The sequence below is a fragment of the Otolemur garnettii genome, unplaced genomic scaffold (genome assembly GCF_000181295.1).
Source record: "Otolemur garnettii isolate 467f Iridium unplaced genomic scaffold, OtoGar3 scaffold00029, whole genome shotgun sequence".
NCBI lineage: Eukaryota > Metazoa > Chordata > Mammalia > Primates > Galagidae > Otolemur > Otolemur garnettii.
Genome location: NW_003852424.1, coordinates 2,156,882 through 2,169,356, shown reverse-complemented (window position 1 = coordinate 2,169,356; position 12,475 = coordinate 2,156,882). Strand labels below are relative to the sequence as shown.

The 12,475-nt window shown below is 48.3% G+C and overlaps 1 protein-coding gene across 1 annotated transcript in view; it reads right to left on the bottom strand.

Moving 5' to 3' along the window:
- Positions 1-12,475, bottom strand: part of ADAMTS17 (ADAM metallopeptidase with thrombospondin type 1 motif 17) — a 345,625-nt gene that overhangs the window by 105,200 nt on the left and 227,950 nt on the right. The window contains exon 14 of the mRNA XM_003788635.1: positions 9,330-9,457. Within this exon, the coding sequence (XP_003788683.1) occupies positions 9,330-9,457 (128 nt within the window). The remainder of the gene's footprint in view (positions 1-9,329; positions 9,458-12,475) is intronic.

Here is a 12,475-nt window from a genome sequence, read left to right as displayed (position 1 = left end):
TTTCTTCCATTCTGTTAATCTTATTTGCTATCCACATTCTGAACTTGATTTCTGACATCGCAGCCATTTGCTTGTGGATGGGGTCTTCAATTGTGTCTGCCCCATTTTCCCTTAGAGGAGTTGATCTACTCTGGTTATTCGAGTTGCTAGCATTTTTCCACTGATTTCGCCCCATGCTGAGTTTACCTTGTTTGGAGGCCTTATCAGAACCGTTCAGTTGGTGGCTTCTTTTGGTTGCCCAGGGAGACAGACCGAGTGTGTCTGTTGTCTTCTCCCACTTCTCGGGTGCTGGGGCAACTGGGGTGCAGTGGAACGGTAGCAGCTGCATGGCAGTGTGCGTGGCCAAATTAGACCTCGTTCAGCCTGCCATGGCGACGGGGATAGGGGGAGACCGGCAGCAGCCGGATCAGTCCTAGTTTGGCTCCTCCAGGGCAACTGGTGGAACAGGGGAACTGTAGTAGCTAGATCAGTCCTAGTTCAGCACCCTGGAGCAGCCAGGGGGTGGGGGAATGGCAGCGGTAGCGCAGGGTACACGAGCAACCAGATCAGTCCTAATTCAGCCCAGCCAGAGTAGCTGGGGGGGAGCAGAGGACTCCTTGACCATCACCTGTTGGATGCATAAGGCACTAGCAAGCTGATCTGTGCCCTCCCATTGCGGGAGCCCGGAGCAGGGAACTTCCCCACTTCCGTCCGTGGGACATACATGGCTCTAGCAAACAGTTCTGGGCCCGCCCAGAGTGGTAGACTCCTCTACCACCACCTGCAGGGCACATGTGGCTTTAGCAAGCAGTTCTAGGCCCACCCAGCTTGGGTGGCTGGAGCAGGGAACTCCTCCCCTGGCCCCTGTGGTGTATGCGTGTCTCTAGCAAGCTGTTTTGGGTCTACCTGGAACGGAGGACTCTTCTGCCACTGCCCACGGGATGCCCGCGGCACTAGTAAGCAATTCTGGGCCTGCCCAGAGCCAGAGCCTGGGACAGGGATCACCTCTGCTGCCCGTGAGGCGTGCGACTCTGGCAAGCAGTTTTGGGCCCGCCCCACTCCGTTAGGGCAAAGGGACCCACCTAGCAAATGGGTTAGTCTGGGAAGGTTAATACCTCCTTCCCCACCTTGCACCCAGTCACTCGTAATCCTTCAGGTCTGTGGCCCTATTCACTCCAGTAGGTCACTGCTCCCAGGATTTACGACTGGCAAAATCAGCCAGGAATCTGAGTTCGGTAGGGGGGCCTTGCGTTTTTAAATTAGGCTTCTGTCCAGCTAGGTTTCTCTGCAAGTCCTTGCATTCAGCTCTGGGCAGCAGACAAATAGCAATTTACACACAGGTGTCAATTCTAGCCTCTGCCTGCCCACTGCCTTTGTCTGAGGGGGATTACATCCTGAGGGTTGGTGCTCTGCTTATGAAAGTTCTCTGCATTTTAGTCCCGAACCTCTGTTTGCCCAGAGAAGGGGCTGGAATGGCATCAGTTTGCAGCTCAGGATGCCACTATTGCTGTATTGATGTTCCCTGAGCCGATCTTCCTCTCCTCATGCCTGTACAACAATCAGCACAGAACAGCACCAGCCCGTTCCCCCTCCAACTCTCCCAAAGAGATGCCCAAGAATCTGGATTCCATAGGTAACAAACCTCCAGACCTTGGAGTGGGTGGGGACTCCTCGGAATTCAATGTTGTAGGTGGAGAATATATACAGTTTTATACAGTTTTACAGTTTTATGCCTGGCCAGGGGGTGCTTCAGCACGCCAGTGGGGGTAGGAGGTCCAGTTTTTAGGGGGTCTCTCCGGTGGGATAGAGTGGGAGGAAATTTGAATTCTGCTCGCTTGTTTACATGGAGTAAACTGTGAGCCCTTGTTGTGGGGGAGGGGACTCCCGTTCGCTTGGTGGTGGATTTTGTACCTTTTGGTTGTATTTTTGAGGTCACAGCTTGCCTCAGGAAGGTTGAAGTGCGCTCTTCAATCTTCTCTCTTGGCTCTGCTCCAAACCATCAGCTAACTTGCTAAACTTCTGTCCTTTAAGCCTCCTTCTGGATGAGAGCTTCTGTAAAAAGCTGGCTGCAGTCCACCATCTTGGCCCCGCCCCCCCCTTTTTTTGAGACAGCATCTCATTATGTCACCCTCAGTAGAGTGCTATGGCATCACAGCTCACAACAACCTCAAACTCTTGGGCTTAAGCAATCCTCTTGCCTCAGCCTCCCAAGTAGCTGGGACTGCAGGCGCCTGCCACAATGTCCAGCTATTTTTTTGTTATAGCTGTCATTGTTGTTTAGCTGGCCTGGGCAGGGTTTGAACCCACCAGCCTCAGTGTTTGTGGCTGGCGCCATAACCACTGTGCTACAAGCACCGAGCCAACCAGCACAGCTTCTTAACTGACTTCCTGGGATCCCCTGAGACCTCACCAGAGTTGGACTCTCCATCACCAAGATCATGTCCCTTCACCCTCATACTCAGAGTAAAATCCAGCCCCTTTATGCTCTGTGGCCTGTGGACCAGCCCCCAGCCTCCTTGCCTTCTTGGAATGTACCAGCTTAACTCTTCTTTCTGCCTGGAGCTTGTTAGAAAAGTGCTTCAGAAGGCCCCTCCTCCAAAGCCCCTTTCTGCCCTTAAATTTACACCTCCTCCCTTGCACAGGGAGTGACCTGCTTACCTCATCACCCTGTTCCAATTTCCTGCTGCCCACCCCTAATGACTCTTTCTGCTGTAGGAGTAACTCCTTATTGGTTATCCCACCAGCCCATCACCATTGTAAAACTCCTCTATATAAGAATATGTTTCCTCTCCCTCTCTCCCCCCCTTGTCTCACTATGACACTGTCTTTTTTCCTTCTTCACATATACCAATCCCTAGAGCAGTGATTTTTAATTACTGTGCTGCGAAAATTTTTAATTATTATTTTCAAAAGAAGTTCAAAGCACCATAAGCATATTGTTTTTTTTTACTCTTTTATTTGATCAACATAATTTAAGTATGCCATGGAAGTTTACTATGGGTTCAAGTGTGCCAAGAGACAAAAAAGATTGAAAACCATTGCTCTAGAGTGACTACGTTTGTGAGCTTACATGGTGTGTATGTTGGACAGGGAAACTGCTCTGTCCTGTTCTCCACTGAAAGCCCAGCAAGTAAGTGCCCAGCATATGGAACATGCTTGACAAATATCTGTTGCTCAAACAAATCAAATTCCACAATGTGTGCTTTCTGCCACATCTGAATCTCTCACTGGCTGTTGGTCATGCCTTCACTTGTGTTGGGTGGGTTTCCCAACAGCCGGCAAGTGCAGGGAGGGCTGTTTCATAATTCTCTGTAGTCTTCTCCCCCTACGCCCACACATGTGGCTAGGGTGGTGTCACATTCAGCAAGTGCATAAACATGATGATCTCTTATTGAGCTGTCAGGTGAGATTTTTCATATTTGAACTGGGACTTTCTTGTATATGGTCCTTATTAGGCTGGTTATTTTCTGGCTGGAGTAAGCAGCACTTGCTTTCCTCAACTGCGTAGCTATCTGCCATTCTCCTTGTGGAGGAGGGAGGACACAACTTGTTTGACTTGTCAGTGCATGTTGATTTCAGTCCTGCTGCAGAGCCAGCATCCGGGGACACATGGGACTCCTAGGAGCTCCACCAGGGCTTGCTGCACTCAGCTGCTTCTTTCTGGACTTCGTCCTGGTTTTGTGAGACTACATGTCATTTCTGCAGAATGGATATATGGGAAATAAAATTTCTGAGTTCTTCTGGGTCCCAAACTCTTACTTTACCTGTGTGTCTGGTTGATAGTTTGGCTGCACCCAGAATTCTACCATTATTTCAATTTTTGCCAAGGTTAGCTCTTCTGTTCTTCTTGGTCTTTCTCATTCACATTACTGGTTTTCCTCAAATAGCTGATGATCTCTGGTTGCCACTCATGTATGAGGATGAGGAAAAGGGCTGACCAAGGGAGAGCTGTACTGGAAGGTGGGTGCTGTTGTGGGGTGGGCTTCCTTTTGGGACCAGTGGGAAGGGAGCTGGAATCCACCCCCCAAAACCCAGGAGACTGTTGGTCAGCACAGAGGCCACCCCTCCTGCATGGGACCTCCTTAAAAGTTCATTCCATGACATTGGAAAGGAGCCCCTGATGGTTTACCTAACAACCTGGCAAACTCTGAGGGCAGGGCTAGCTGTGGGTACACAGCCCTCCACTCATCTCTGTTTCCACTCTTCACTTCCACCCCCGTCCTTGGGCTTTCTCTTCAGCTATGACTCACCATTTGTTCCAGTCTGGCCTCTGCTGCTATGTTCCTTCTATGGCACTTCCATTCACTGTTGTCCCCCTGAAAGAGGTAGAGTCTTCCTTTTGTCCAGAGGCCTCTAATTCTCTTCATTGTTGTTTTTTGCCTTTACTGTGGGTTTAGTGGAGTCCCAGACAGCAGAGGCAGGAACATGGGGGTCAGCCTGCTGGTTTCACCCATAAGTTTCAAGAGGAGGTTCATCAGGAAAAAGGGGTGCAGGGCACTTTAGAGTTGTAGGCATGTTCTGCATTAACAGCCTGGCACCTGCAGTCACAGCTACAGGGTCATGATGAAGGGAATGATAGGTCATGGGAGGGCACTGCAGAAATGCAGACCAAAGCATATACTTCCCTGCATGCCCATGACCTCTTCTGTACATGAGCATACTCTGAGGCCAGAGTCTCTTATGAGTCTTCTAAATTCCACTAGTAATTTACATGCGTAATAGGACCTTTGGACACAAAATGAGAAGCTAATAAATTATTGACAACGAAAATGTTCCATTAAAATGAGCTCTAAATTCCAGGGCCACTGAGCTCCTAAGAATAGGTAATCCATTCAGCCACCTGCACACTCTTTTTTTTTCTTTTCATTTTTTCCATATGCAATCAAAAGCTCTCCTCTGAGCCAGCTCACGAGGGAGCACAGACAGGTCAGACAGGATTCCTCCACTGACATAGCTCACACCACTGAGGCACTATGGTTTGGTGTTCACCAAGCCCAGGATCTGGACACAGATTATGGTCTCAAAGGAAGTATGAACCTGATCGGAGTGTGTTTGCTACAAGTGTACATAAACTAGCAAAGTGCTAAAGGAAAGCCAAGAGTGTCAGGATCGCAGGTATACTTGGATCTGTCCACCGCCCAAAGCGTAAAGCCATGCATTGGTTGGACTCTCTTATTGTATGTCAGTTGCTCCAGAGGCAAGATGTATATTAGAAACTTACTACCTTGCTTTCTTTGCCACTGGAGGGCAACAGTAGGAATTATTAATGATGGGGCTCCTGATTTATAGGGGCTTGCTGAAAAATATACTATGTTTATGTTTCTTCCCCCCACTCCCTTCCACTTTTATGAGTACTGTTAAGTTTAATTTCAGCATGTTAAGTAATTTGTGACTCACTGAAATGAAACTTAATTCAGTCCTCATAAAAACAGAATCAAATGGTATTTCCATGTTTCGTGGTATGGTTTGAATCAGCCTGCTATTTGGAACATAGTAGAATCTAGTCAAAATGCCATTTTGGAACCTCTTATCCTCTACCAACTAGTTACTATGTTCCTCTACATTTCCCAGAATTCCTTCAGCTACCCCAAAATAGCAAAATTTATAGCTGAAGGGAACAGAGGAAAAAAGCAAGTAAGCAAGTCGCGGCACTCTTTCTTGAAGTGCCATCTTAAACAAAGTGTGTATGGTTTCTACCTTTTTGCCATTATCTTATGATAATTATTCTAACATTTTAGAAATTACATTAGTATTATTTTCTTTAAACAACTTTCCTTGCCTTAGTCATTCACAAGTACCACAGGAATCCAGAACATCCTGTTCTTACAAATACTACAGCTAGGCATAAATACTGTATTTGTCTTTAATTTTTGATCTTATTTAAGTGTGCTCAATTTTTATGATAAAAGTTCGTGAACCATTATTAATAATTTGGAGTTTTATGAGAAATGATTTAAGAGTAGGCTAAGATTAATCTTTACAACCTCTCTCTGAAAAAATTATATTGTTAGAAAAATTACAAATGGTCTTTAACTACCTTCAGAAAGCAAGTTAGTTGTTAGGTCTTAATCTTGAGTGGTGTTTGTACCCAGGGGCTGCTGTCATGTGCCAGGATGGGGGTCCTTCTGCTTGGACTTGGGAACTGCCTGGAGGCAGCAGGTCCTCAGGGCACAGCTATCCAGGAGATGGGCCTTCTGGGAAGTGGCAGATTGTTGTCTCCCTGAAGCAGGGCAAAGTTCCTGAGGGGTGAGACCACTGTGGCGCATCGTGAAAGGTGCCTTCATCTGTACCTCTGGGCCCTAGTGATTCTGCTGGTCAATGTCAGGCTCACTGCAGGTACCAGTACACACAGGGGTGATGACAGTGGGGAAAGTGCTGAGATAGTATGGGGGAGAGGTGTCTGTGCCCCAATGTCATTCCATCACACCTGCAGAGGGCTGAATGTTTGTGTTCCCCCCAAATTCATATGTCAAACCTTTAATCCCAATGTGATGGTCTTTGGAAGTAAGACCTCTGGGAGGTGATTAGGTCATGAGAGTGGTGCCCTCACAAATGGGATCTGTGCCTTTGAAAGAAGAGGCCAGAGAAGGAGCAAGCTCTCTTTTTTCCATGTGAGGACACAGGAAGAAGTCAGCAGCCTAGGCCCTCACCAGAAGCCAACCATGCTGAGACTTTCAGCCTGTAAACACTGAGGAAGAAATGTCTGTTGTTTAGGAGCCACCCAGCCTGTGGTACTCTGTGACCACAGCCTTAATTGAGACAACATCCAAGAGCAGAACAGGCTTGGGTTCGATGCCCTTATGATCCTAGACGTAGGACTATTAGACGACACTAAATGACATCTTGCCCTTGTTCCACTGATGAGAGGACTGAAGGTTTCACTGTCAGTACAGTGCTGACCTAGGAGGGGAAAGATTCCCTAGTGGGTTGGAAGGGCTGTGATTAAAATCAAAGCCATGCAAGGAACCCACTGGCACAAATTACTTAGAGCTGAAATTATGTCCAGCCAGTAACACAGAGCACACTGGCCAGAGAATTTCAGGATTCTGAGAAGTATCTTCCCAGTGGCAAGAATACTATAGAAGATGCAGGCAAGGGGCTTGGGGTGGATCAGCTGGTGTTGCTCTTATTTGGGAAATTGTAACCCAAGGAGTGTAAGTCATGGGAGAGTGTGACCCCCACACGTGTGTAATTTAGGAAGGAAATTAACTCTGCACTTGGCTCACTTGCAGGCTTACCAAGAACTGTCAGCAATGCCTTGATTCAGTAATAATGATAAGGACTTTGTTCACAATACCTGAAGGGCAGGGCCTTGCACATTCTTTGTTACAAGAAACATCCCTGAGAGCCCAACTCAGTCACTCAACCCTGCCTCCCTCCCTGGGAGGCAACCTTGCCAAGACTCTTGGGCTCCAAGCCTTTATCACCCACACTTACCCATCTTTGATAACACAGCCAGGCAGCCCCAAAGGAGTCTGGATCTTGTCAAGCTTTTCTTATGAAAAAAATGTATGTTTGGAAATGGCTTGGACTTTGCAAGGAAAAAGAAATCCACTTGGGTTGAAATGGTTTATTGCAGAAACCACCTAGAAGTTGTCATTATGTCTGTCTTCCTGTCTTGTTTCCTTTTATTCTGTTTTTTATTCATGCACCAAAATTCTGCTAGGCATTGGGAAGCAGAGAATGAAGCAGGCCTGCTGCCTGCATGGCTAAGTGGGCCTGAGGCTCAGAGGCTGTCGTCTGGCACAGATGAGCAAGGATGACAGTGTGTGGGAAAAATATTTTTCCCAATATTTTTAAGATTTCCTTGAAAATGAGTATTATTAACTTTGGAAGATGTGGGGTCTGAAGTGCCAAGAGCCTTAGAGCCCCTAGAATGCAGTTTCTTTCTTCCAATTACACTCTGAAGGGCCCTCAGTGGCCCTTGATAAGCGGACGCCATGGATAGTCTCACAGAGGGGCTGGGCAATGGGAGGCCAAAGCAGCCTGAACCTTAGAGGAAAGCCCTGGTGTTCCTTTCTATGCCAAGTGCACAGGAATCCTGACACTGATTCATCTGCTGCAGACTCTGGCAGCTGCCTTCTCTGATAGCTCCCACAGGCTTGCCTGCCCAGGACACAGTTCAGGGAAGGTGGCTGCAACAATGACTGGAACAGGTGTCCATGGCAGAGGAAGACAGGTTCCTGGGTACTGTGTCTGAATGTGTGTTCCCCTAAATTTGTATGTTGAAATCCAAACCCCCAGAATGATAGGGTTAGTGGGTGAGGCCTTTAGGAGGTGATTAGTTCATGAGGGTGGGGCCCTTACAAATGGGATTAGCACCCTCTGATAAGAGAGATGCAGAGAGAGCTCAGCAGCCTCTTACATCACATGAGGACACAGAAAATGCCATCTATGAGAAACACACCCCGACCAGACACCAAGTCTGCTTGTGTCTTGTCCTGATATTCCAGCTTCCAGAACCATGAGCAAGAAGTTTCTGTTGTTTATAGGCTGTCTAGCTTATGGGGGTTTGTTATGGCAACGTGAGTACTGAGTGGACTGAGATACTGGGGCTCTCCCATAACTTGCCCAGATTGACCCAGAAATATGGTAGGTGTGGCATAATTCAGGTGGCATCGCCTGAGCCACACCCCTCTAGGTACTGAAAATAGGCACCTTCTTGACCATTCTCCCCAATTTCTAGCTGCTGTATTACATTGGGAAGATGTTTGTTCTGATGGCTGAATAGGGAGCACAGAGTTACCTCTGCTACCCTAGGCCAGGAGGACTGCCCGGGGAGGGCACAGGCTACAGTGTGTCTGAGGTTGGGTGTGATAATGCAGTGGAGGGTGAGCCTCCTTCCTTTATTCTTCCCTCCCTCCTTTCTACTTATCTTCTTAAATAATTATCATATTCTAATGAGTTATAGATATCTAAGATAAGTATGGAATTGGGGGCTTGTTTTCCAGTGGATGGAGTGCCCCCCCAAAGCCAGGCAGGCACATTGACCTGCCTGGTACCACCTGTAGCAGAACTGAGCAGTCTGTTCTGCTACACCTTTTGTGGCCAAATAGCACAGCTGCCCAGATACCCTCCAGTCTCATCTGAGTATTCTGCCTACCCTTTTGTTGGTCTTAAAAGTCCAAAATAATTTGAAAAGTTTAAAAAAAACATATAGTTTCTGTTCTTTCAGCCATCTCAACTCCTTGTTAGCCTGTTGGGGACCTGCCACTCTGTCACTGTTAGGGGCAGATGGTAGCACCACTAGGTGTCTTCCTGAATCAATCCACTCTCCCAGGCCTCCCAAGACCTCAACTCCACCCTAAGCCCCAAAGCCCCACCAAGAACATAAAGAAAAAGCATGTCACCTGGCACCTGCCGTGCACGCAGAGGTCAGTCTCGTAGGGCCCACAGGGAGTGCCATCCAGGACCCTGTCAGTCACCAGTAGCGGAGACTCCTTCCCCAGGGGTGAGCAGTAGAGTTCACATGGCTTATCTGAGGAGGGAGAGATGGGTGGACGTTGTCCTGGGAAAGGGAGTGTGGGCCCATAGGGTGCAGACACATGTGGGCAGGGAAAGCCCCAGGGAAGAGAGGTTGGCACAGGTAAATAGTGGTCATGGCACCTCAGCATACTTGCTCAGGTACACGCACCAGCTCACCTGATGCCAGACACAGCATGGGGAGAAAGACCCTCAGGCTCAAGAGGATGACAGCACAGGTCAGAGCTCCAGGGGAGCTTCCTTCTTCCTAAAGATATGGTACTTCCCCCTCTTAAGACACTAAACACACCAGGCTGAACAAAGGTCTGGTTGTGTGCTAACCCCTTTGTAAGCTGAGTGGTGTCAAGGGTGAAGCCAGGAGCTGCTCTTACAGCAGGGGTGGAGAGGTTGTTTGAGAAGGTCAGTGTTCCCAGAGCCCCTGGGTAACAGCACAGAGCTGTGCTATGGGGTCCCTGGGAGAAACTGGGTGGGGTAAGGCACAGAGAGGGGACACAGGGGCTGCTAAGATAGCTTATGCACAGAGACAGGACATGGAGACTACTAAAATAACTTGTTTTAGTTGTGTACTCAGACAGGATGGAACCCCAGTGTCTGATGCTCCTGGAACTCCCAAACACTCCCAGCTCTCATGCCTTTGCCTGGACTGCTCTATCTGCCTGGAAATCCCCCCTATCTTTGGCCTCTTTGAAGGGCCCCATCACCCTGGAAGCTTCCACTCTAGGCGTATCCCCTCATGCTGTGGGGAAGACAGGCCACTGCACTGGTGCTTGGTACACCCCTCTAGTAAAGCCTGATCAGCCTGTTGCTGTGCAACTGTCCAGGCACCTCCCACATACCACGTGAGTTATCGTGAGGCAGGTCCCAAGGCTAAGGGAGTGTGAAAGGAATGAACTTCGACTACCTTCACACTGACACTCTGCTGAGCCTGGGAGCCCTGAGGGGGCAGGGGACCAAGTCCTCATCTTTTGACCCCAGACTGGGCCCAAGACTGTGGTCACAGAAGGACTATATTTTTGAACAAATGAGTGTATTTGGTTCTTCTGTAAGTCACTGAGCAGGTGGAATGCTCCTTTTTTCTCTTTTCCTCAGGCACCTAACCTTAACGCCACTCACGTGATTGTTCTGCACAGGGAGCCTCCTGGGAGTCAGAGACCTTCACACTGCCTTGCCAGGCCCTGTGTCCCCACCAGCAGCCCTCCCCATGTGGGCCTTCTAGTGGTCTTGGGCTAACAAGGGCAGGGACAGAGAAAGGCTTGTACAACTGATTTGGCCTTGGAGGAGCTCAGTGTTCTAGCTGCAGAGTTTTCATCAGAGTAGATGTGCTGTCTCACCCAGGCTCAGGGGCTCTCCTGACCGAATGACTAAACTACCCCTGTGTCCAATTGCCTTCCAGAGCCACCTCCCATGTAGCTCAGCTGGTCAACATGCTTGGTAGAGAATTCTGTCTCAGAGCACCAGGAAGAAGCTCCTGGGGTGTGGTGGAAACACTGGGTTTAGTCCTTCTAGTTATCTGCTGTGAAGAGGGGACTAGAGATTAGCCTCCCAGGTCAGCAAAGAAATGCTGTGCCAACATTTAGTCAATCAACAAGCACAGAGTGAGCCCACCCTTACGCAAGGTACTCAGTGGGCACTGCTGAGGAAAGATGTGTGATGCAAGCTTTTCAAGGCCCTGTGGGCTTACTGTCCAGTGACATGTCCCCTGTGATGGGGCTGATGTGAGCTGTCAGAAGGCCAGATGTACCCTGGAAGGAATGACATATTTCTCACACCCCAGGCTGGAAGTGGTTGTGGAGAACTGTGAAAGGTGGAGATGTAAACTGTGATAAGCTCTTGGAGGCTCCTTTGACGAGATAATTGAGGTGCTTTGGGAGCCCTGAGGTTCTCTTTTGGGGGGAACTGGTGCCACTATTATTTCATTGGAAGGAAGGGTCCCTTGGCTGCAGTAGTTTGAAACTGTGGATTTTAATTACCTTTAGACTGAAGAGTTGACTCAGTGGTGTGAGATGATTTGTACAATAGCTACAATAGTGATGATGGCAGTAAAATCATAAATAATGTTTCCTATCTACCATGTGCCCGGCAGCCCAGCATAGTATCTATGCATTTTAGGTGGGTGCTGTCACCGTGCCATCCTACAGATGTGCACGCAGGGCTCATGGGATGTGCCAGACAGTCCAGGCTCTCTTGACTGGCAGGGCCAGACCTTGGCCTCTGAGCTCTGGCCTGGCTCAATTCCCACCACCACTACTTGCTCTCTGAATGGAGAACTCATGGGCCCTAAATTACGAAGGAGCAAAATGACATTGCTGAAAACAAACTACCAGTTTCACAAATGTTTCTGGCTCTGGAGTATATACTCTGAAGGGAGCAGAAATGGAAATGAGGTTTGCATAGAATAGTAGAGGCTGTTTTGAGGCAAGTTAGAAAGACCAGACTTGGCACATATAAAGATTTTTTGTCTGGGCTCTTTGGTGTGAATGTCAGAAAAGTGGGGGCTCTCCAAGGCCAACCCTGGATGAAGCAACATTAGCCATGATCCCAGCAAAAAGATCCATTCCGTGCCACCTGTTTGGGTGGGATGCCTCCACCTGTAGACATTGCTCTCTCTGGCTTGGCCAGCCTGGGACAACCAGGCTCCAGAATAGTTTTCAGAGTTGGGGTTTCCTTTTTTTTGCTCAGCCACAATTCTCCTCATTTGTCCATCTCCTTTTCTGAAGCCTCTACTCAGAATTCAGGGAACCTACTCCTCTGGCAAGGCCTAACACTATCTCCCAAATGGTTATCTAAAGATAACCATTTAAAATACAAGAAGGTAGCTCAGGGCCCCTCGAAATCTATTTCCATCCAGGCTGTGCTGAGTGGGAAATTAATCTCTAGGAGACCCTGATACAAGGCAGTGGGACTCAGTGTTGATTCTTATATTCCAAGCAGTGTAGAAGCTACGGAAGGAGATTTTATGCTCTTAAAAGTTATACAACCACACACTCGAAGTAAAGAAACTTTTTTTTTTTTT